A 27,103-nucleotide genomic window follows, 5' to 3' on the forward strand; every position below is an offset into this window, starting at 1 on the left:
TTAATCAAATCTCAAATCACCACAAAGCTTTTAATTCCACCATATTTTAATTAGAAGCGACGAGATTTGAAGGACTTCTCACGTTGAGCAAACATTATGCTCGAAAAGTAATTTTTAATCACTTTTATTTGTATGTATTTCGCTAACCATTTTAATGATTCTCTTGAAGTTTTAGTATACCTTTTTTTCATCGATATAGGTCACACCCTCAGTTTATGTACACAAACAAATGAACACATTAGGGCAAATTCACATATGTATGTATATATAAATAATATTTGAAAGCGAGACTATTGTGTGCGATATTGTCATTGCCGCGATCAGACGATGATAAAGATCGCATAATCGAACGATGATAAAAAATGGTCACACTAATAGACCATTAAAATAAGAATAAATCGCGTTTTTGTTGCGTAGTCAATCAAGAACAAACACAAAGAAATAAAACGCCATTTCAATAAAAATGTATTTATTAGTAAATCCAACGATATATTTAGAGGCAATACAACTGTGTTACATTAATGGCCGGCTCTATTTCCACTGGACAAAAATTCACAATCATTATCTGATATACTATTACCAGCCGTCTCATGTACTTATACTTAATACCTGGTGTCAATCAACCCTTACTTTTAGAGAAATAGCAAATCGAAAGCAGATATATATGTTATGTTTGATAGATTCTACACGGAAAGAACGAAAATACACACAACGAAAACTAAAATGATTCGGAACGCGCTATTTATAGATTTTTATAGATATACTAGCTGTCCCGGCAAACATTGTTTTGCCATATATAAGATTTGTATGGAATTTCTAGTGTAGAAAAAAAACTAATTTATTGTAAGTGTGTAAGGATGTGGTAAATGAGTGAAAGAGGCATGCATGTAGCGCTGTGAACGTTGAGGGAATATATAATAAAAATAACAAAACCTCACTCAACCACATAATACCTCATTATAACAAAAAAAAAGTCCAAATAAAAAAAATATGTTAGGGGTGGACAACCCTAATCACTTAGGGGTATGAAAAATAGATAGTAGCCGATTTTCAGGCTTATTGAATATGCATAAAAATTTTCATGAGAATCGGTCAAGAGGTTTCGGAGGAGTATTGGAACGAACATTGTGACACGAGAATTTTATATATTAGATTTTTCTATAGATTTTTAGATTTTAGAAAATGATAAACAAGCTATTTAACCGCAAAAGTCGTTTTAATTATCTTCTGTGCCTTTTGGTACGTCACTGCTATTGAATTGGCATAACAATATTGGCATAGCAAAGCAACAAATTGTTAGTAACAGCATCTCTTGTCCTCTAGAAGATAATACATTTGTGCACTAAAGAATCACAAATCAAAATTAAATTCCTTTCATTAAAACATTCATTAACTTGATCATAAAGAGAGCAATAATCTGTAATAACACAACAAAAGCAAAATCGTCAGTGATTGCGGCTGGGAATCGAGAACGCGGTACTCATCACACACGAGCTCCATTGAGGAAAACAAAATTGTAATCAGAGAGGAGCTTGTATGATTAATTACTCTTTAAACTTAAAACCTACGATGCTCGAATAAAATTTTACAGGATTGATAAAAAAAAACAGTTAAAGTTTGGTGTTTTTTTTCCTACCTATGCTGAGCCTTGAAAGACTATTTCATCTTCTCCTTGACATGTAGGTGAGCTCACGGGGCTCAAACCGGAGTATTGCTAACACTGGCCCTAGCAAAAACAGTGCTTCGCAGAATCTACCACCGGATCGGAAACACGACCCCCTGAGAAGATCCGGCGAGAAACTCAGTGGGCTGTGTCTATGGGTTAATTTACGGGCCCTTCGTTCCAAGTGACGGGTTCGATGAGGACGGTGACCGGTGCTTGTGGTATCTAAAAGCACCGTTAATGGATTGGGAAGATCCATAATGACGTGTTTAGGATGACGTCGACTGTTTCCCATTTGACCCACAAATCGCGTATGTGATTTTAATGGGCAGCAGTGCCCACTATTCATGCAGTGGGATACAGCTAGTACAGTTTGGCTGTTAAGGGAATGAAGAACACTTAGCCTCAGAACCTGACTCGAAATAACTTTAACAAGTATAACACCAACGAACGAAAATCGAAGTTGGACCCCGTAGTCCGAATTAAGGTCACAACGAGACCCAATCTTAAATTGCCGTTCTATTTATATCTATCTCCGCACATTCCATAAACACACCTCAAGATTTATCTGTACCTGCTTAGCGGCACCACAATTGATGAAAGTTTGCCAGACTATAGTTTAGTAGTGACATTACATCTACATTTATTGCTTACTATAAAGTGGGTTGATTTAACTTACCTTGTATTAAGTAGTTACTGTAGTCTGTAGACATCAGAACAAAAACCCCCAATTGACCATGAAACAAAAAGTCAATATACCAACCTTTTATATGTATAACGACCACCCTTCGAACCGGTACGCATGGATAAGAAATGAATATTCTCAACAAAAATTAAACATTCTACATTGAACAAGGCGTTATTGATGTCGAAACACAAACAAGACAAGAACACACAGACTCCTAACACCAAATAATTTCAACATGTACTAAATACGATCGAGAATCGAATCCCAATCAAAATATAAGTATAGCAGAATCACCAACCACTTGACCAACGAGCAAAACAAGAAAAAGCAACACGAAACAAATCAAGTAGCTTTTCAAAGTATGCGAAGTATTTTTTCATTACATTTACTTGAAGCGCTTAGGGTCCATCACTGTCTGTCTAGACTCGTTAACAGGGAATTGTTGAAAATCTGTGCATTCCTTTCTAGCCGACAAAACTAATCGACTTATTACAACTACGTATAGTTTTTGTTTTCGATCTACGAAAGGGTTTTTAAAGTAAAAGTATTCTTGCATTTGTTTTTGTTTTGAAAATACTGTTCTCTTTCCGTGAATGTCGTTTAAAAGGATTAACGGGTTCACCGAACAATAGAGATAGCATTGTTTACGAGCTAAATATTACGATTTATTACTGGTGGTATGTCTTCTTGAGTCCGCACTGCCCTGGCTATTTCTGCCGTGAAGCAGTATTGCGTTTCGGTTTGAAGTGTGGGACAGACTATACTGAAACCTTAGAACTTATATCTCAAGGTGGGTGGCGCATTTACGTTATAGATGTCTATGGGCTCCAGTAACCATTTAACCAGGTGGGCTGTGAGCTCGTCCACCCATCTATAATAAGCCCAGCAATAAAAACAAAAAAAAAAACCTCGTGCTTTTACTACGCCATTGAGACCTCTAAAAACAAATAAAACAAACCGAAAAATAAATAAAAATTTGAGAGATTAGGTACGTTATTTGCTTCATGTAGAGTTCGTTTGACTAAAGTGATCTAAATAACTGCATATTTATTAAATTTAGATTTCCTGAAGTAAACCGAATCATCTGACGTTTTTACATCAAATCTGTTTAGTCCATTTCAATTCACGGTGTTAGTGCTGCACCACTTTCTCCTTGAATGTAATCCCAAATTTTTGTGACACGTACGGCTTCAAAAACATTTTTATTGATTACCGTGGAACTAACTAGAAGATCTTATAGGGCCATTTGGTCTTTTAATCTCCGCGTTCTCGATAAGCCGTTTTGCAGCGGCTTGGCTCTTCCCCTGGCATTGCTGAAGTCTATGGGCGACGGTAATCACTCACCATCAGGTGGGCCATATTTTATGATCGTCTGGCTATAAAGGCAATAAAAAACCCAACTTTGTTATGATATATTATGTTCAAATATTCAGAATACGAATGTATGTATAGACTTAGTATTGCAGCCATTGTAACTGGATACTATTATTCAAACACCCTGGTACTTACGGTCCGATCTATACCTTCACGCAGTACGTAAAGATTCTGAATTCGTGCATAGCATGTAGTTTTCGCAATGATTAATTAAACTAAATATTTTCTGGTATCTCAAAATACAGATTAGCAAATTCATTTTACAAATTAGGGTGAAGGCTTGTCTTAAAATTTAAAAAAGTTAAAAAATGAAGCAGCCACTTATCAAAATAATTCGTCGGACCCTTATATTTTAATCGAAATATGGGTTTAATGACCATACTCATACAACTAATGTCCTCATACAAAAAACAATATCAAATTCGAGACATCACGTCGCCAGTTCAGGTCTTTGACTAATCACCCTTAATACTGTGGAATAAGGATGAAATTGCTATGTATTTGTTTGTTAAATGGGAGGTAACACAAAGCCGAGTAGCCACTTATAATCAAGTTCCTTCGGTTGATAATTTATTATGTTAAAGAACTGAATCATGTGGCAATTTAATTCACCTGCACTCGGTTACATTGCATTGTCCCGATGTAGAAACACAGATTAGACATGCGACAGAAATCGATTGTGATTGCTAAATATAAAGATTCGGCTTTGAATTATTTTAAAGTAGTCCATAACTATATTTCTGTGTATAATTAATACTTCTAGAAAATTACTGTAGGTGGTTCATTTAGTCCTAATCTAACATTACAATATATTTTTTTAAATCAAATAAATTATAATACTTTTGTGGACCTAATTTTTTCAATGTTTCAAGAATATTTAAATAATATCAAAATTTATGAAGCCACAAAAATTACTGTAGCTAGTTCATTTAGTTCTAGTCTGTGGGCTGTGAGCTCGTCTACTAATCTAAGCAATAAAAAAAATAAAAAATAAAATGTTCGAAACGATATTTTATAGACTTAATTTAATCATAGTTTCCTTAAATTTACAATGAAATGCAAAAAGTATCATGTTTTTTTTTCGCGTTCATGTTTTTCGCTATAGAAACCAGATGAGCTAATAGCTCTTACCAAGTGTTATGTGACCCTGAAATCCACGAGCACCAACAACGACAGACAGACAGATGCGAAAAATCTGTAAGTGGCCCCGATAATGTGGCAAGATGCGTCCGCTGGTTAGATCCGATGATTATAGCATCATATATTTCGGGTTGAGGTAAGGACAGTAGTTGTTATAACACGATACAATCGAGAGTGTAAGATGGCCAGTGAGCTTCGTTTCATCTGACTCGGTGGGGCAGTAATTAGCGCCCCTGATTACTGGGTCGAGGGTCGTGGGTTTGATTTCCACATCGAGCAAACGTTTGTATCACGAACAGGTTTGTTTTATGTATTTTTTTATTTATTGCATATATGGGTGGATGAGCTCACAGCCCACCTAGTGTTAAGAGGTTACCGGAGCCCATAGACATCTATAACGTAAATGCCGCCACTCACCTTGGGATATGAGTTCTAAGGTCTCAGTTTTCACAGTATAACGGCTGCTCCGCCCTTCAAACCGAAACGCATTACTGCTTCACGGCAGAAATAGGCAGCGTGGTGGTAACTGCCCGTGCGGACTCACAAGAGGTCCTTCCACCGGTATTTAAGATCACATGTATATATTTAAAATGTACTTAAGTATGCGTATCAGGCTCTGGTTTCCATAGTACAGGAAGTCCTAGTCCTAATTTGGGGCTCGATGACCGTGTGAGACTTGTCCCAGGTTATTATTACAATGTGCAAAAAATTCATTTCATCGGCAATAATACAATATACATAATATGTATAATAAATAGTTGACGATTTTTTAGCGGGCTTCTGATTGATAAGATAGGTATTGTTTTGACAGAATGACTTTTGATAAAATGCCATGAAAAATGCGTTATGCCATGATTTTCAGTAATCCTGTAACTCTTATCCCTCCTTCTCATGGCTCCCACAGCCAGCTTTATCTGTTCCATTTGCTTCGCGTATAACAAATTGCATAATATGGTGAAAATAGTTATTTCCTAATAGTTTAAAACGTATTGTATAAAAAAAAAGGTGTTGAATTAATTTTTTTGAGGGACATTACACTTTTCACTTAACATAATTACTTTCAGTCAATAATTGTTAGAAATACTTTTTATAGCTGTAGACCTCTGGATTGTTCCGTTTTTTGTACAAACTAGATGTCACCCGGAGGAATTTCTAATTTCCGGTCAATTTTACTTCTTAAGATCGGTCGAATTCAATTGAGTCACGTATTCGGGGTCAAAAATATATTTAAACTGTTTAAGTTTTGTTACCTACAAAATATTTTGTTAGTCATTTATTTATTTATTTGATTGGATAAATGATCTCACGGTCACCGTTGCCCACGGACATCACAGCGTGAATGCTGTCACCCACCTTGAGACCTAGTGTCCAAGTCTCAGTAATATAGCAAGCATAACGGCTCTCGATTCACGTCCTTACGGATCCATCAGATTCAATAACCTTTGCATTAGACGCCTTCAGCTCTAACACTAGGAGCAGGCTTAGGGACCCCGGTAACCATACTCGTCGAACTCGACAAAGAGTTCGCCGTGCAACCTAAACCATGAATCAGCTCGCTGAGTTTCTCGCCGGATCTTCTCAGCGGGTCGCGATTCCGATCCGGTAGTAGATTCATTCGCGAAGCAGCTGCTCTTGAGCTGTTAGGTCTCCTTCGGAGGCGCTCGGGTAGCTATTAGCAAATCCCACCCCTCCTGGCTGAGCCTTTGCTCGCGCACCTGTCCTGGTGAAACTGGAAAGGCCTCCGGGCCACCAGTAATTCTTCAATCATTAAAAAAAAAAAAAAAAAAGGCTCTCGATTGACGAGTTTTAGCCGTGTTTGTTTTAAATCTTGTTGTAAAACGTACAATGAAATAATAATGTTTTAAATAATATATAATTATACCATAGAGAGATGCGTGGCTGTAATAATATGTTTGTATACGTATAAAAAGTGTTCTATCTGTCGGTTCGTCCTTTGTTAAATAAATTAGTTTCGGTGTCCACCAAATTACGCCTCCATCCTATCTATACGTACAGCGCATTCGAACTCGACAGGAAAATATGCTCTACCTATTATTTCACTTTGAATAAATTAACATATATGAACGTCTCAACAAAACGAGAGCTGAAACAATAGTAGATCATCCATCATTGAAAAAAGCTTTTGGAAACACTAGTAGCCAAATACTATTTGTTTTCATTGATTTATTCATGGTCATACTTAAGATACAAGGCGCCGACAAAGACACTCTTTTAGAAACACCCGTCTCGTTCGAATTGGTAATGAGAGTTTATGTGTGTGTAACGTTACAAAATAACAAGTCACGTAGTAACCGACTAAAGTGAAACTGAATATTTTTAGAGATATAGGAATTATGAAAACTAAATCAGTACGAAATCACGCACTGGAATACGCATACATCCATTTCATTATTTTGATAATGCACGTAAAAATGCATACGCTATGCATTGGTATATGCAAAGTACAATGGCTATTGTTTATTTAAGTTGGCTGTGATATAAATTTTATGAATACGTTCTGTGATAAGGGCGCATGTGATAAATTGCCTGTTTCATAAGGCGTTCATTAGAAGCGTGCAAAATGCGCTCCGTCGCGCAGCGATAACTTTGCTGATAACGATTTTACTGCCACAAATATTACTTGTTCGTTTATCCCCACTCGATTTATATTTGAATACTTGAAAAGCGATTTGAAAAAGAAAGCTATTTAAAAAAATTCTACCCCAATACGTGATTTGTAAAATGCTAATCTTTTCTCAACTCCTCTATTTTTTTTAGTTTCAATCGTTATTCTGTTTAACATTATCACGTTATAATTTGAGCATGTACAAATTGAACTATACTCTAAACAGTTAACATTATAGAACATCAAAACACAACTACATATAAACTTATTCGTAAAAGAAATTCATTTAAAGTAGTTTAAAAAAACATAAAGAAAAAACTAATTTTGTTATAATAATAATAAATATTATAAAGAGGAAAGATTTGTTTGTTTGTTTGTTTCGAATAGGCTCCGAAACTACTGGACCGATTTGAAAAATTCTTTTTCCATTAGAAGCCGACATTGTCCCTGATGAACATAGTCCACTTTTTTTAAATTTTTTTTAATTTTTTTTTTATTTTTTTTTTTGGTTTCATGTGTGTTTTAATGTTTCCGAAGCGAAGCGAGGGCGGGTCGCTAGTTTTGTTATAAACGAACACTGCTTCAGTTATCGTTGTAAATTTTACATAAACATATTACAATTATGTTAATCTAACTTAGTTTTATATCATAAAAATATTTCAAGAATGTTTTAGCATTCACTTCAAAAGTCTATTTGCTGGTAATTTACGAAAACACCTAAAAAGTAGAGCTATTTTCTTAGCGAAATAATCATCTATGTCGATTCATCTTGACTATATCTTCTGCAGTGGCATCATGGAGTCCATTATATAAAACTCAGCTCGAAACGATAATCCGACGTGGACATTGGTGTGTGTGCCTCAAACGCACGAATAAACTCTAGTATACTCGTACCTACGCAAGTAAATAGTGGAGTAGATAACATGGTTATGACTTCCCGAGATTTTCGCGAGTTTGCTATAAAAACTTTTGATGACATTATTTAAATATTCTTGAAACATTGAAACAATTAGATCCACAAAAATAATTTATTTGAATTAAAAAAAATATGTTCTAATGTTAGACTTTTACTGGTGGTAGGACCTCTTGTGAGTCCGCGCGGGTAGGTACCACCGCCCTGCCTATTTCTGCCGTGAAGCAGTAATGCGTTTCGGTTTGAAGGGTGAAGCAGTCGTTGTAACTATACTGAGATCTTAGAACTTATATCTCAAGGTGGGTGGCGCATTTACGCTGTAGCAAAAATAGGCAGAGTGGTGGTACCCATCCGCGCGGACTCACAAGAGGTCCTACCACCAGTAATTACGCAAATTATAATTTTGCGGGTTTGATTTTTATTACACGATGTTATTCCTTCGCCGTGGAAGTTAATCGTGAACCTTTGTTGAGTACGTAATTCATTAGAAAAATTAGTACCCGCCTGAGATTCGAACACCGGTGCATCGCTCAACACGAAGGCACCGGACGTCTTATCCGTTAGGCCACGACGACTTCAAAATCACGTTCAAAATCATCAGAACACCTTAACGTACTATCAGAAACATAAAACCATCAAGATCTCTCTAATATTCATTGAAGTGTGAGAAACGGCCCTAATTTTAATGAAGTCCGAAGATTCATCGGAAAAAATAAACAACCGTCCCGAGGAAATGAGTAGGGAATGACGGAATGATGCCGGTAACGAGCTAGTGTCGCTCCAGTGATCACACTGAGCCTTCCGGTGAAGCGCCGTGGAAAGCAGGAAACAACACCTGTTCTCATTAAACATATAAATTCGTTTTAACTATTACTTTAGATACAATATCGTCATAGATATGGAACTAAAAAATACGTTTAGATGTTTCCAGGCTGTAAAGGCAATATTCATTATAATTTTTTCATAATTATAGCAATAATGAAAGCAGAAAATGTATGCGAAGCGTAAAGAATACCAAAAATATTTATTGTTTATGCCTGTTATATTGGCAATTATAATTATAATACTTGAATTATATTCAAGGTATGCCTGCTGATTTTCATTCGCCTGTACTTCTGCGGACTGTGGCTCTTGTCTTAACCAGTGGTGAATTTTATTTTGACTTTCAATAAGATAGTTCGATGAATTGCAAATTGAAATAAATGATTTTTAATTATATACAAGATAAAAAAAAATGTAAACGAGATGCCGCCGTCAGATGTAACAAAGGTAAAAAAGGATTAATAAAGTTCAAATTTATTGGAATTAATAATTTGTATAATTCCGAGTACATTGATTAGTTAAAATTAGAAAACCACAAAAATACAAATTATCGTCGTTAAGAAACCACAGTCCGTTCTTTGTCAGTTGTACACGCTTCATTTCGCACTAATCCCAACCTGTACTAATTCAGGCGTTACAAAGATTGATGAAGGTAGCAAATTAAAATCGGCTAGACAACAAAACCACACAGGATATTAGGTATCCTATCGAAAAAAATTAAAAACCTCGGACACCTTTTTTAATCCATCCTAAAAAAGGTCAAATAAAAAATTCGGCGCTAAAAAGAATAACACCAGAGTCTATTACTCGTATAGCATGTCATCGACGGTTCATTAAAATGCGATGACTTAACACAAACACCATAGTGGACTTCATTGATAGCCTCCAACGTAGGTTGGACTGCATAAAAACACCATCACTTATTCAAACGAAACTGATCCTTAAGCTGAATTAAATAAAGGTGTTAATTTTCATAAAGTAAAGAATTCACCGGTTCCTTTTGGAATGAAAGATAGTCGACAATAGCATTTCATTCCGTGGATCCATTGATAAGTTTGAAGCTACCAGTGTTACAAGAAGTGATCTCACGAGCCCCGACTTCCGAATACCAAAATGTTTCAAAGCAAATCGAAATTTATATTATTTCGATGATATCATTAACGGTAATCAATGTTTACTTAAAATTGAATAACCCATGAATTTTGTCTTTTCACTTCACGATTTTGAATCAGAAACGCGAATTTAACATCATATATTTGTCAAAAAAGATTCAAAGTGTTCAAATTATATTTCACGAAATCGTCGATGTGGAAAATGACCAAAAAAATGTGTTGTAGATAATGTGATGATATTCGTTTGAAATGTTTTACGTCAACCAGAAAAAAAGAAAGCTGGTAATGTTTACTTTCCAAATCCGTGAGAAACAGAACTCGTCAGAAACTTTCAGCATCTTCAATATTAAGTACGAGGGCAAAAAACAGTAAACCGTAATGGAACAGTTACGAATTATTGTGCCGTGGTAATTACAAATTCAATGCAAAATTGAATGCTCTCAAAACACTTTGTGGGGCCGATTCTGTTTGGAATAAATTAATTATGGCAATTTACGTCGATTTTCCATCGTCAGTCGCAGCCGACACCGTTAAAATTATAATTTTGTACTTCGACTGTTCGTTATTGTTTAGTTAACATTTACAGTAAATATTTAACTACAAACATTGAAATTTAGTAACAACTCTGTAACGCTTTCAGGAATATTGTTTATTTTATGTACGAAGTTCGTTATATTATAATTCGAGAACAGTTCACGTTCTATGACCCAAAAATATCCAATCACAGAATACTGTTTCTACTTTGAAGTTCCTTATCAAGGTAGCAGATTCTGAAACAAAAAAGCTCCGGACATAATAAAAGTGATCACATTAATCTTCCTCACATTAATTTCCTTACATTACATAATTAAATACGTACTCGACAAATGTTCACGATTGTCTTTCACGGTGAAGGAATAACATCGTGTAATAAAAATGAAACCCGCAAAATTATAATTTGCGTAATTACTGGTGGCAGGACCTATTGTGAGTCCGCGCGTGTGGGTACCACCACCCTGCCTATTTCTACCGTGAAGCAGTAATACGTTTCGGTTTGAAGGGTGGGGCAGCCGTTGTAACTATACTTGAGACCTTAGAACTTATATCTCAAGGTGGGTGGCGCATTTACGTTGTGGATGTCTATGGGCTCCAGTAACCACTTAACACCAGGTGGGCTGTGAGCTCGTCCACCCACCTAAGCAATAAAAAAAAAAAAAAAAACATAAACTTCATCGTAATGAATTTTATTAATATTCAGCCTCCGCAGAAGTCGTTTTTGGTATACAAAGTGTCAATTTTTCAACATGGTTTGTTTTATTAGTACAGATGAACAGATAATCTCACGGCTCATGTTTTAACTACCACCGTGCAATACAAGTTAGATCAGTCTTTATTGGATGGGAATAAGGACGACCTCAGCTTCAACAAATTTTCCGATGTCAAGATACTAAAATTACAGTCAATAAGGGTGTTCGTTTGTAATTTATGTTTAATGTGCTATGTATACACTTTACATGTTAATTTCTAAAGTCAGTAACTCAGTTGGTAACATATTTTTTTATTTCAAATAAATTCAGAAGTATCAGAATGTGCAACACGAACCACACATCCAATCCATCAAGCCAATCCAAAATAAACCTTATCACACGCTCATAAAGAGCTTTCGTTAGCATAGTTTAATTCGAATCAAATAATATTTAAACCATAGAATTGGGCTGTTTTAAATTTATTTGAAATCTTTTCGTGATATTTAAGTACTTCAAACCGTGGATAATGGTTTAAAAAGATGATATTTTTCATACTTAATAACTTGTTAAAATTTTTAACTTGCATATGTTTGTATGTTCAATTTAAATATACTTTTTTTTACAGAAGTAATTCATAACACATTTATTTGGTTTCTATCTAAATATCAGTAAATTTATAATGTGTGTGTATTAAAAATATACTTAATAGGAAAACTTATGAAATACCCGAATTAGGAATAAAAATTTACAGGTTTAAAGTTTCTTTCGGACTGAATCGAAGTTATGATAACAGCTCATGTTTTATCTTCTTTTTCGTCTCCGCCTTATCCCACTAGGTGGGGTCGGCACAACGAATTTTTCTCTTCCATTCTCTTCTATCAGCCGTCATCTCAACACTCACTCCTTTATTCACACATTCCATCCATGTCTTCTTCGGTCGACCTCTTCCCATTCTACCTTGCACTACTATTTCGATACATATCCTAGTCACATGCATCTCATTATATCATTATTAAAAAAAACAGATTTCCCGCAAAATGTCAAACGTTAATGACGCTGTCACTCAATTTGGAGTTAACACTATGATTTTCAAACAATATAATACGTCTCGTGAAAAAATGAATGTTCAAAAACTATAGGAATATGTACCTACTGTTTAGAAAAAAAAAGATGTTTTTAACATTTTAAATTAAAACAATTCGATATGCAAAAGACGTTTCTTAAATAGTTGATAAATACGATACACAAACTTAAGGATTGTTTATTATTTATAATGCAGCTTTAAAAACACAATTGTTCAAATTGTATTGTATTATAATATAAATGGCGCCCCATCATCCAAGTTTTTACGCAAACACATACATATACTATTTTTGTTATATGCGTTTGTATTCGTAATTGCAAAAGTAATAACAAAATTTTGTTTGTAAATCAACTGTTTTAACAATTTTGGTAGCTACAACAGCACTAACACAAAACCTCATGTTATATTACGTATGATATCTGCTATTTGACATATAGTTCTGTTTATACACTAAAATTCTTTACGGATTTCGTTTTTATTTTGATTTTTAGACTAAATCAGATTACTTTAAGAAATTATAATAGGTATATCGCAAAAATAGTAGCAAAGAAGTTGCCCAATAAATACTCGTATAGTTTTTAAATGCTTCCTTAAAAGGTGGAATAATTTTTCATCTATATTAAGCTATGCTGTTGAAGTCTAAATTGCTTTAAAAACCATATTTTAATATTTTTTTCCATTATACGTACACTTATACTGGTGTAGTTAAATCTAATATTGAATACTCGTGATTCGGCGTTTTGTTATCTGCCATATATTATTATATTAAGTTATTATATTAATTATTATATGCCATTAATATATACATATATACATACTAATTAAAAACCCCTCGTCAGCCTGTTTTTAGTGAATCTTTAAATTATACCCGTTATTTAAAAAATAGACACTAAATGCTTGAACATAGATACTACCAGAAAGTTTGACAAAATTTATCGTTAAACTACGCAAGATAAGCAGAATTCATAAAAATCTTATTTTCAAAAACCTATGTAATTTAATTATTATTATTAATTTAATTTCTTAGAAAGATATTGTCAACTTCTTTCAAGATTTTATTTAATAAGCATATTTTTAAGTAGCACAATTTTAGTCTAGTAGGTACTGCTTTTCACTAACACCCGTATTTTTCCGAAACTTTAAATCCATGAAAGCTATTTTTAAATATCATGTAGTTTAAGATGAAAGTTTTTTAATACTTTAACCTTCTTCAGGAAAAAAATCTTAATTATTCAATACATAATTGAAGATATAATTAGAACAAATGTATAGGCATATTGTAAAAAAAATCGGAATTTACTTATTTTCAGTTTGCAATTTCCAAATATTTAGGTGATTATAATTAACTTCGAACACCAACCGAAAGACAATGAACTGAATCTTCCGTAAAAATCGTTCAATCGCTTCAGAGTTCTTCAAACGTATGTGGTAGAACAAAGAAAAAAAACAATTTTTTCAACTGAAAAAGTGAATGTAGCCTCTAATATATTCGGTTTTTTATTTCGACGACGACTCAAATACTCTATAATTTCATGTAGTTGCATATTCTATTATAAAGTTTTTATGAATTTTAAGGTCCATTTTCAAATTATAATAAACTAGCGACCCGCCCTCGCTTCGCTTCGGAAACATTAAAACACACATGAAACCAAAAAAATAAAATATTTTTTTTTTTTTAAAAAGTAGCCTATGTTCTTCAGGGACAATGTCGGCTTCTAATGGAAAAAGAATTTTTCAAATCGGTCCAGTAGTTTCGGAGCCTATTCGAAACAAACAAACAAACAAATCCTTCCTCTTTATAATATTAGTATAGATTGGGTGTTACCTATCCTTTTATTAATGAATACATTCTCTTTTTTTTTGCTTGATTTAAATTTATCTTGAGATTCGCTTATTTGTGACATAAATGAGGCGCTTTGCGTCTTTGACAACCAAAAAGTTGTTTCAACTGTTAAGTTCTTCAGAGAGACAATTGTTTTCTATTCAATTATCGGCGATCCGTGCTCGAGTTGTGGTCGAGGCGGGTGGCCAACCCCGCCGCAGGTGCAGCGCCGTGTCCTGGTCGCAAAGATATTACTGGACTTGTCGCTGCCTGGCATCGTGGCGTCGATGCTTGGCGGCGATAAGTCCTGTATGGCTATGCTTGACTTCTGCGAGTGCACCATCTCGCAGAAGGAAGCGGCGGGGCGAGTAAGGCAAAGCTCTCCTCACTACGCAGAAATCCGCCGCCGCCGAGCACGGGCTCGGGACCGGGGTCGCATCGATGACCCGGCCCCCTAAGAGCTTGGGCCCCCTAAGAGCTTGGCCCACCCGCTTTGTGCGAATAGGGACCCACGCGTAGGGCGGCGTGCTTTGCACACTCGCTCGCAGTTGGAAGCCGGGTGATGGTAGGCCGCGTTCCCCCGACCGCTCCGGGGGTAAGGTATAGCGCGGTGCCATCAAGGCGGGCTCTCGCCTCGCCGAGGGAACCATTCGTGATCGTGTCGGCGGCAGCCGCCGGTCCAGCGTCTGTGGGACGGCGGGATGAATGTAATATGTTCTGCGTCAACCCTGTCCCGCCGTCTCAATAGCCCCGACTGGGCTCAGGCTCGGTCTGGGGTAGGGCACCAGCTGTGAGCGGCAGGAGATTTTAGTGAGGTTCAGCTCCCACCTACCCTGCCGCGCGGGTGAGGATCTGGTGATTTTCGCCTGTGGAAAAAAACCCTATTACACTTCAAGCGGTTCTTAATATGTGTATGAAAATAAAAAAATATTCTAAAGCATTCATTTACTTAAACATTCTTCACTACATTTGCTGTATGCTAATAATATGTTTTTTTACAAAATAAATAATAATAAGACTTATTACTATTCAAATACTTTAATGGTATAAATCTCACGTTTGTTATTGCTGACACTTTGATAACTTTCTAGTTTTCATTGCTGGACGACTAAGGGGTTTTATGCGTTGATTATTGAATCATGCTCTAAATACTGAATAATTTAGAAAAAAAAAGACACGCTTTTTTTCACATAGAGTTTCACCTTCAAAATTGGTTGTTAGAAATGATAAAATGTTTTTTTTTTATTGCTTAGATGGGTGGACGAGCTCACAGCCCACCTGGTGTTAAGTGGTTACTGGAGCCCATAGACATCTACAACGTAAATGCGCCACCCACCTTGAGATATAAGTTCTAAGGTCTCAAGTATAGTTACAACGGCTGCCCTACCCTTCAAACCGAAACGCATTACTGCTTCACGGCAGAAATAGGCAGGGTGGTGGTACCTACCCGCGCGGACTCACAAGAGTAGTGAGTAGTAAGTAAGTAGTGAATGCGAAGAAGAAAACGCTATTTTACTTTAAGATTGTTTTAAGCTGATGCTGAACTTGTTAGATAAGCTCTTGGTTCAATTAAGAGGAGCCTATAGAGATGTACGTAAATGCTGTGGTCACTTCAGATCGAAGTCTCAATTACTGTGTATTGTATCTACCCATTAAAATGTAACGTCGGATTTTGCTTCAGAAATAGGAAAGATATTGTTATCCTTCCACGCGATTTCCCGACCACCGGTACTTAAAGTATTAAAATACATGTGAAAACTAATTATTATACGACGAATGATAAGTTAGCAGTAACTCGTATCTTGTGATTAACAGTCGAACAGACCATTAAATTTATCACACACTAGCTGACCCGACAGACTTCGTAGTGCCTCAATCGATAAATAAAAGACCTAAACTTTTGTATAAAATAAATTTAAAAGCATTTTCATATTTATCTACCTTTTAAACTTTCTCTGGACTCCCACAAATAATTCAAGACCAAAATTAGCCAAATCGGTCCAGCCGTTCTCGAATTTTAGCGAGACTAACGAACAGCAATTCATTTTTATATATATAGATTACCACCAACATTTACCCATTACGACGCAATTTAATTCTACTATAGTTATTACTTTTCGCCCCTTATTGATCCGATACTATATTGGAACCTAAACAATTCCCATAAACTAAGTCATATTTATACGTTAACTTCATCTTAATATTTTAGTAACAATGAATCCAGTTTTGATTAAGGTCTATAACGACCGGATCTATTTCCAAAAGCTTACAAATTGAAACGCTTTATTTAAGTTACAATAATAAACGTAAACAGATTTAACTTAATTTGTTGTTAAGTCCATTAAATTACCGTCACACATTCAATTAAAAGCTTTAGAACTAATAGCATTAAAAAAACAATAAAAATTACGGATAATCCTGTTAATCCTATTTGATAATAATACGGTTGAAACAAAATTAGTGATTAAACGTGAATTAAATCCACCGCGTGCCTCACATATTTCATTAGAAGAGGACAGATGCAATTCTATCGATTCCATCTGAGAGAGGGGGCAGAACTTGGCCCCACCAGCTGCTTATGCGCCGACTTTGATACTACACTGGGGTGACCAATAATTTAATAATTTTTATCTCTATTTCATGTAATAGTTTTTTCACTAATTTAAAAAAGATTTGGTTAAGAAGCTATGAGTAGGTGTCAAAAAAAGTTTTGATATACCATCGTGATATTAGATAGTGGTTAATTTATCTTCGTTTTGTTTTGTTTGGATTAACTTATACTTATATGACGAAAATTAAATTAACACACGGAGAAACGAACGCAGATAAAACTTGAAAAACTACTGACACACAAAATGTGGTCTTCCTATATACCTCACACTTGTTCAGTGGGAGTGTTTTGTGCACTCACCCACACAGATAGACAGGCCTCAACACAGCCTCCTCGCCGAGCACCGCGCACACACACACACAGGGTCCATGCTCTCCGTACGAACACACCGGCACTCTCAGTTCTCTAAACAACCTCTTCTACTGCACTCACGCGCACTAAAAAAAGATAAGACGATCTATCGAACTTTTTTTTAAACTCAAAAAAAAATTTATCGTTTTATTGATTCCTATAGTTGACTAGACTAGACGTCTCCGACGATTTGAAGACGAAAATACGTTCTAAACAAAACTTTTATGACACAATAATTAATTATACATGTCACTTTAATTATGTAAATAGATATGGGTGATAATCAATTTGAATTATGTGTTTCGATTTCGTTCGCTTTGTTCAATGTAAACATATATATATCATAGTGACGTCTAAAAGTTCCCGCGTATTTTTTTTCCCTCAAGAGAGCTAGTGTTGTAATAAAATGTTCGAACAAGAAGTTATGTGGTACTGATTTGTGTTCGTGAATGGAAACAGTATATTGACTTGCATACCATTATGGAACGACACCAAAATGGTATGGATGTGTGGGTAGGTAAGGAATTACATATTCTTCCCTTTATATTATTTATTTTATTACCAACTAGCGACCCGCCCTCGCTTCGCTTCGGAAACTGTAATTTATTATTGTATTAATGGATGTTATTATACATTTAAACCTTCCTCTTCAATCGCTCTATCTATTAAAAAACCGCATCAAAATCCGTTGCGTATTTTTAAAGATTTAAGCATACATAGGGATATAGGGACAGAGAAAGCGACTTTGTTCTACACTATGTAGTGATAGTTATTGGTATCTACTTGTTTCGAATTGTAAATTAAAGCCAATTAAAATTATCAAAGATATCCTTAAATTCACACTAAAATCTTAATCTTTTTTAAACGAACTAGCATCATGTCTAAAATGACAGATTCATTTGCGGATTCATCCATTGCAAATGCTTTTAAGGCTTCTTTTTACATTACGTAGATAAAGTCTAAATTTTAGACTGATTCTTAGTACTGCTATGTTACTTTTAAGACTCCTTTTCTTATATGTACATACATCCCACTAAAATACTTTATAATAAGAGTTACGTGTTTAGTTCAAACTAAACACCATTTGGCCATATTATACACAACAATTTAAATGTACATCGTTTGGTATCTGAAAAACAATAAACATAGTTTTATAGTTCTCCCCAAAAGTTTGCCGTCGGAGTATTTAGTGATAGAACATTGTTGCTTTTAAGGGCGAACAACACTTTAATAATTCGAGGACCAGATTGATGACTAAGTTTTAGCGGTGAAAATAGTAAAATTGCGACTCTACTGGGAAATAAAACTGAATGCACTTTTTCGTGTTACAAAAACCACTTTAACTTAGACTAGCACGAACTTTTAATGCGATTAATTAAGAACTTGTCGTTGTTTGTCTTTTTCATTGAGACATTCTGCAAATAGAAGTTTTCATTTACATAGCTAGACGGCCGTCTCAGCCCCCAATTTTAGTTTGAATTTCGAAAATCCTCCAAAATACTGCTCACTTTAAAGGCATATTTAAATCTAACTTACATTGACACAGCGGCTGTTGTATCATTCCTATCGTAACACATTTATTTATAGCCTGAGCAGAGTTCATCCATATCATCTGGAACCGCTGCGTTCATCGACAGTGCGTTTCCAGAGATCTTTTTTGGCACGTACCATCCGGCTATTGAATGAGCTCCCCTCCACGGTGTTTCCCGAGCGCTATGACATATCCTTCTTTAAAAGAGGCTTGTGGAGAGTATTATGCGGTAGGCAGCGGCTTAGCTCTGCCCCTGGCATTGCTGAAGTCTATGGGCGACGGTAACCACTCACCATCAGGTGGGTCGTATGCTCGTCTGCCTACAAGGGCAATAATTTTTTTTAATAAAAACCTACGAATGTAGCTGGGGGCCAGGTTCTGTTACTAATGCCCAGGGAAATCGGTTATATCAAGGGCACAACCAAAACATTGCCTACCACTAGAGGCTGTCTTTAACCCTTGTTTGAAGAAGCACATTCTCACGTAGGGGAGTTCATTCCAGAGCTGAATGGCGTTTGACGATATTGAGCTTTAGAACGCATTCTGAACGAATGCAGTGATTCCGTATAGAAGAGTTAATTCTACTATGGTGAACCTGTGATAGGATAAAGAGCGTCGACGTATGATTGTACTCTGGTACTTGGGATTGGGTTAGTCCTATTATTATACTTCTATAACACAAATGTGTTGCAATATCAGTCAGAATCAAGTTTTATAAGTTAACTTTGTCGTTAAACAATAGACTAATATGTAATATTGTCTCCATGTTCTCTGCGCTCCTTGGAAATAAAAAACTAAGCGTTTTTAATTTAATACATTTTTATTTTCTATTCAAAGTTTCGATCCCTATATGTGTACTTTGTGATCCCTAAGCTAATGTATTTTGCTATTTTATCATATTCGAAGCTACACTGAAACTAGTTTCTTCACAGATCGTTCAAGATAATGCTGAAATACGAACATAAAAAAAAAACATTATAAAACACCTGTGTCCACTTTGTATAAATTAACCATGAAAAATATATTAACTCTGCAACAGCAAAGACGAGATTAACAAACGAAAAGTATACAATAGGTACATTTATTCTGATAAAAATATGACAATTGAATCCAATTGCATCTAATGTATATTGAATTGAAGCTTTTATTAAAAAACTCAACGAAGCTAACTAATTCTAACCCATATCATATTTTGTCTCTTTCGATCAAATTACCTAAAAATCCTCAACTTAAAAGCCATTGTAAAAGTGAGACGAACGATTGTTACAGCCCAATTCTTAGTTTCTGAAATATTAAAATGCGTAATTTTGCTGCATAAAAAAACAACTTTGCCCATGCTCCTATCCCGCCTGTAATCAAGACATTTTTTTAAAACATCGTGTTTATTCCTTGCTCCGATGCTTCTTGAAAAGAGAACAAACCCACAAACACATTTTGAACACTGTATTAAGTTATTATTGCATTTATTTTCCATGGGCCAGATCTTTTTTTTTTATTGCTTAGATTAGAGCTCACAGCCCACCCGGTTTTATAGATCATAGACATCTACGACGTAAATGCGCCACCCACCTTGAGATATAAGTTCTAAGTCTCAGTATAGTTACAACGGCTACCCCATCCTTCAAACCGAAACGCATTACTGCTTCTCGGCAGAAAGAGGCGGGGTGGTGGTACCTACCCGTGCGGACTCACAAGAGGTCCTACCACCAGTAAAAAACAGTAATTCATTATTTTTTTTCCTCTAATAGGCCAGGGTCGAGTGAATCAACTGGGAGGTCTATTTATCAACGGTCGACCTCTACCAAACCACATCAGGTTGAAAATAGTGGAAATGGCCGCAGCCGGCGTAAGGCCCTGCGTTATCTCGCGACAGCTACGCGTCTCACACGGTTGCGTGTCCAAAATACTCAATCGATACCAGGTGAGCAATTTGCTTCGTTATTCAATATATCCAAGATGTATACGACACAGGCGCTTATTGTCTTCTATTTTATAACCGACTTGTTTAGAATTACTTTTATAATATCAAGAAGTAGATATTCATAAAAAGGAATATTATATTACATGAATCTATGAAACAAACATATAGATATGTAATGTATATTTTGGGATATGTTATTTAAAATTTTACTGAAATTGAATTTTGTACGAAAACAAAGAGTGTTTAGTTTTATACGACGTTTTCCTTTTTTTTATAATCACAACTTAAATTAGTTGTAACACATTAAAAACAACATCAGATAATAGTTTCGTCAATACAAACATTTTTATGAGTCAATGCTTCACGACCAACGCCCTATGTGCTTTATTACTAAAACCTTAAAATCGTACATAATTTAATATTAAACGCCCCATAAATATAGTAAACACTGCAATTAAATCTTAGAAGAAGATTAATAGTTTCAGATACAATACATAATACATATAATATTATTTTATAAGAGAATAAAAACATCCCTTTCGGTATAGAACTTTCTAGAACTTTCTTTATTAAGGTTGACATGACTGAAATAATTTTTCAAACAGAATTTTCAAACAAAATGGTTTCCAGGAATCTTCACTTAATACATACTTTCACGTCCCATTACAGTCGATTTAGTGAAGATCTAAAATAACAAGCTCTCTCAAAATAACAACCTGTCTCGAAATAACAACGGGCTTATCCCTAATCTAGTAGCAATCCTCAAAGCGAAGTAACAAGAACCGAGTCGGTTTTGTGAACTAATGCGCAAAATGATGTAGGTAGTAACTAAACGTACTAAACACGTAAAATAAAAGGGTTTCAAGACTACGAGAGCTCATTTAAAGTTACTTCGAATTTCAATAACCATTGTTCGCTCGCGTTCATAAGCTTTATTACACTTAAGATCGACCGTTAGCAAGAAAACTGTAGAATGCTCCAAACCTCAAAAATAATTTAATGACAATAAAAAAACGAAAGATTAAATCGTAAAGGTAAATTTTAATCATGTCTACGATTCGCCAAAACCGAAGTAAATCTACAAAAATTTACTGGTGGTAGGACCTCTTGTGAGTCCGCGCGGGTGGGTACCACCACCCTGCCTATTTCTGCCGTGAAGCAGTAATGCGTTTCGGCTTGAAGGGTGGAGCAGCCTTTGTAACTATACCTGAGACCTTAGAACTTATATCTCAAGGTGGGTGGCGCATTTACGTTGTGGATGTCTATGGGCTCCAGTAACCACTTAACACCAGGTGGACTGTGAGCTCGTCCACCCATCTAAGAAAAAAAAAAACATTTCTCAAAATATTCAAAAGCGTAATCATCGTAAATGTAGTCACAGATTTTAAACAAATAAAATAAAAAATGTTTCTATAAAATGAATCCCTCTTATTTACGTACGCTATATAAACTTTTTTTTTTTTTTTTATGATTGAAGGATTACTGGTGGCCCGGAGGCCTTTCCAGTTTCACCAGGACAGGTGGGCGAGCACAGGCTCAGCCAGGAGGGGTGGGATTTGCTAACAGCTACCCGAGCGCCTCCGAAGGAGACCTAACAACTCAAGAGTAGCTGCTTCGCGAATGAATCTACTACCGGATCGGAATCGCGACCCGCTGAGAAGATCCGGCGAGAAACTCAGCGAGCTGATTCATGGGTTAGGTTGCACGGCGAACTCTTTGTCGAGTTCGACGAGTACGGTTACCGAGGTCCCTAAGCCTGCTCTTAGAGCTGAAGGCGTCTAGTGCAAAGGTTATTGGATCTGATGGATCCGTAAGGACGTGTCTAGGGCGTCGACGGTGACTGGCTCCTGCATGATCAGGATTCGGGGAGTAGTCAGCGGCGGCTACGATAAGGCGATTATCATGACGCATAGCCTTATCGAAGTACCGTTCCGACGCTGACTTCATGTATTTCTGTATAGATTCGAGGCCCAGGTCGTCGTGTAGGTCAACGTTCCTCACGAACCACGGAGCTCCGACGGCTAACCTGCAAAAGCGGGATTGTAGAGATTGAAGGGTGTCTATGTGTGTGCGGGCCGCGTGAGCGAACACCACACTCGCGTAAGTCATGACGGGCCTTATGCAAGTTTTGTAAAGTGTCACCTTGTTCCGAAGCGACATTTTACTCCGCTTACAGATCATGGGGTAGAGTCTACCGAGAATAAACGCGGCACGGTCACGGACTGATTTTATATGCGGGCGGAATGTCATCGATGCATCCAGGGTAACGCCCAGGTACTTGACCTTCCTGACCCAGGGTATGGATTGACTAAAGAGAGTAATCGGGGGTGTGAGATTCCTCCTCCTAATACGGGAGGAAATCCGTGTGAAGCTTCCCCTCTGAAATAGCACCGCAGTACTTTTCGCTGGGTTGATGTCTATGCGCCATTTTCGGAACCACTGTCCTAGGGCTAGGGCTGCGCTCTGAAGCTTCTTCGCGATTAGGGACTTGTTTCTACTGGAATAGTAAACAGTCGTGTCGTCGGCGAATAAAGCTAAATGGGTCGGCGGCGACCGGGGAATATCGTTAACGAATAAGCTAAATAGGAGGGGTGAGAGGACAGAGCCTTGCGGGACTCCAGCTGTGAGAGGTCGTGGGGAGGAGCGGGTTCCCTCGACTCGATATCGAAAAGAGCGGTTCGACAAGAAATCCCGTATGATGAGCACGAGACTATCCGGCACACCCATGTTGAATAGTTTGAAAATCAAACCGTTGTGCCAGACTTTGTCGAACGCTTTTGCGACGTCGAAGAAGAGAGCTCCCGTGTATAACGGTTTTGGTCGATTAAGCCCCACAAGAATGTGCTCCGTGAGGCGGTGCACCTGTTGAACGCAAGAGTGATTTGTACGGAATCCGAATTGTTCATCGATGAGAATGCCCTTGGATGAGACGAAGTCTCTAAGGCGATTGTAGAGCAGACGCTCATACAGTTTGCCTAGAGACATGAGGAGGCTGATCGGGCGGTAGCTCGTCGGATGATTTTTTGGTTTACCGGGTTTATGTATGCCGATAACGTCCGCTTCTTTCCACACCGCGGGAAAGATACAGTTCGCCATAGCGGCATTGAAAATAGATGCCAACATCACGATGAGTTGGACGGGTAGAAGTTTAATAACGCGGTTGGATATACCGTCGGAACCGGGAGCCTTGCGAGGACGTAGGTCTTTGATCAAGTCTTTAACTTCCATCGGGGTGACGGGTGGTAACGCATCCGAGGGTGGCAAGGAGGCTCTGCGTTCTACCTCACTGTCTACTAATTCTACATGAACAGGGTCCACGGATTGAGTGCGGGGCGTACACTGGGTTTGCAATGTATCGGCCAGCAGCTCTGCTTTTTCGTCATCATCGAACGCCGCGAGACGGCCTGAGGGGCCTACGAGGGGGGGCATAGTTACTACCGTATCCGATTTGAGAGTACGAGCTAAGCGGTAGTAAGACCTTTGGGAGGGCGCGAGTACTTCTAAGAAATCAGACCATCTGGCATCTCGGACTTCGGCGATGCGAGACTTTACGTCGCGTTGTAGGGCACGCATTCGAGTACGATTTTCCGCGGTAGGGCTACCTGTCGTAGGCGCGTATTGAAGCGTTCTTAGCTCTTAGGAGCTCCCTAATATCGTCGGACAATTTGAAGCGGTGAAGGAAGTCCTCCGCTACAACTTGTTTCGATGACCTATCTAATGTCGAGGTGATGTGTGACGTTAAGATGTCTATGGCTTCAGCGGTATCCTGAGGAGACGGGCCCAGCTATATAAACTACGGCTACACGAACGCTGCTATATTATATTATGTTGGCATCCCTGTCGTAAGTTGGCCCACGCGAGCTGTTCGATCGGCAAACAATCGCCATTGATCCCCGAACCAACGAAGCCTGAAGGTTCGTTTTCACTGCATAGGCAATAATGGCGATTGTTTAACTCAGGAAGCGTTTATTCACGCTCTATGAGTGTAGGGTGCGACCTCTGCCACTGCCTGTTTTTGAGTTCCATTGTGAAAATACTAGGTAACTAAATATAGGTATATTTAGACAGAACAATTTTTTTTATAATTTAATTTTTTTATTTTAAAATTAATAAGTAATTAATTTAATCTTCGGTAAACATCATTTTGACAATCACGACTACTCTGTCAAGAGTGAGGCTATTGAGAAGAAGAAACATAATTTTCAAATATTTTGGAAAAACACTTATTAGTATTAATAATAATTAGTATATCAAAGGTTCTATTGAAATTTTAATCCCCATTCATCTATTATTCCACATCGATTATTAAGACATTAGCTTTTAAAGAATGTCGTTTACACGTGTTGATGTACATTCATTATTGTTCGTTATTTTCTGATAAGCCAGTGTGATTATGTTCAAATCATCAATTAGGAATCTAGAGTGTATTAATAGTAAATTCTTTTATAATTTAATGAAATGAAACGCCTGAAATAAAAAGTATTTATGTTCTAATTTTGCTTCACAAAAATAAAATGTAAGAAATAAAAGTAATGACATGACAGGCGTATTTACGAGTATACGAAGGCCGCATTATTAAATTTACTTGCCATCAAAAATACACAGGAATCAATCTTCCTGTTGACATTCTCAATTGTATTAGTACGTAATTTGATATTGCCCTCCACCGCTGATACAATCTAAAAACGTTTTTTGATTTAAGATAACTCATTCCATACCACTTTTCTCTTTCATTTCATTATGCTTAATTGGTAAAGTACTAAGATCTTCTGAGAGTTGACAATAAGCTAACAGTAAAATTGTTTGAGGTATTTGTTTTTCTAACATTAATGCGAGAAGGAGTCAAATGTTATTACAATGCAGTTGATGTCTACCATATAATCATTTAAAACCATCGGTAGAAGCGAATAAAAAAAACACTGGTAGTAGAACCTCTTGTGAGTCCGCGCGGGTGGGTACCACCACCCTGCCTATTTCTGCCGTGAAGCAGTAATGCGTTTCGGTTTGAAGGGTGGGGCAGCCGTTGTAACTAAACTTGAGACCTTAGAACTTAATTCTCAAGGTGGGTGGCGACATTTACGTTCTAGATGTGTATGGGCTCCAGTAATCACTTAACACCAGGTGGGCTGTGAGCTCGTCCACCCATCTAAGCAAAAAAAAAAACAATTTTCTGTAGGTACAATCTTTTTACCGTTTTGATATTAATTCTAAAATTATGACATATATACTCGAATACGTATAGTAAGACTAAAACAACTTACCTACAACGCGTTTACCTTGTAATAAAACAAAAAATATTGTAAAACATTGAACTTGTGAACGTTACCGATTTTTACAAAAATAATTCATAAATAAATTGTCTATCCCGTTCAGGAAACCGGTTCGATTAGACCTGGCGTGATTGGCGGATCGAAGCCGAGGGTCGCTACACCTGAAGTAGAAGCTAGAATCGAAGAACTCAAACGACAAAATCCGGGTATATTTTCATGGGAAATAAGAGAAAAGTTAATTAAGGTAAATTCAATGAACCGAATGATCTAAATACGCAATTTTGAATCTCATTTTTTAATAAACTGAAACATAATACAACATTTAATGAATTGTATAAGAAATCGATAGCAACAAAAACATGACTATACTAGAAAATCCTGAGAGCTTCGCAACCTAAATTGCCAAACCTACATTATACTGAAGAGATAAACTTTAAATGATATACTAACTGTTTCAGGAAGGCGTCACGGACCCACCCAGCATATCGTCAATATCCCGACTGCTCAGAGGAGGTTCGAGGGACCCGGATGGAAAGAAAGACTATAGCATAGACGGCATACTTGGAGGTTAGAATCTTCATATTCAAGTACATTTGAATAGGTCACGCTTAAAAACATAATAACCCATGAATGGGCACTATGTTTCGAAGCCACATGCTCATGCTAGGCTCCGAAGGTGTCCAGTCAGCAGCTACTCTGAGGAGGAGGTTTTCCTCACTTCACTGACTCTGCGACCGCTGCGCATTATTTAAACTAGCAAGGACATTAGATAATATCGACGCTTGAAAGGCAAACGTGACTAAGCGACAATGCGTGAACTTTACAGTAGACTAATTTAAAGTTGAAATACCTGAAAACAAAATTTATTTTAACGAATCTAGCTGTAGTAGAATCTAGCTAATAGCTGTAGGATTGAAATAATTTTAATAGACCTAGAAATATATTTTTT

The 27,103-nt window shown here is 36.8% G+C and overlaps 1 protein-coding gene across 4 annotated transcripts in view; it reads left to right on the forward strand.

Annotated features, from left to right (window-relative positions):
* Positions 1-27,103, forward strand: part of LOC101741552 (protein gooseberry-neuro) — a 169,847-nt gene that overhangs the window by 133,926 nt on the left and 8,818 nt on the right. For 2 of the 4 annotated variants that reach the window (XM_038019257.2, XM_038019266.2), the window contains exons 1-4: positions 17,485-17,949; positions 20,712-20,884; positions 26,258-26,398; positions 26,613-26,721. In XM_038019257.2, coding sequence (XP_037875185.1) covers positions 17,913-17,949; positions 20,712-20,884; positions 26,258-26,398; positions 26,613-26,721 — 460 coding nt within the window. In that variant the 5' untranslated portion in view covers positions 17,485-17,912. Of the gene's footprint in view, positions 1-17,484; positions 17,950-20,711; positions 20,885-26,257; positions 26,399-26,612; positions 26,722-27,103 lie in introns of those variants that run through there. The other 2 variants (XM_038019269.2, XM_062675656.1) reach the window with 2 other exon arrangements.

Source organism: Bombyx mori, chromosome 3 (assembly GCF_030269925.1).
Source record: "Bombyx mori chromosome 3, ASM3026992v2".
NCBI lineage: Eukaryota > Metazoa > Arthropoda > Insecta > Lepidoptera > Bombycidae > Bombyx > Bombyx mori.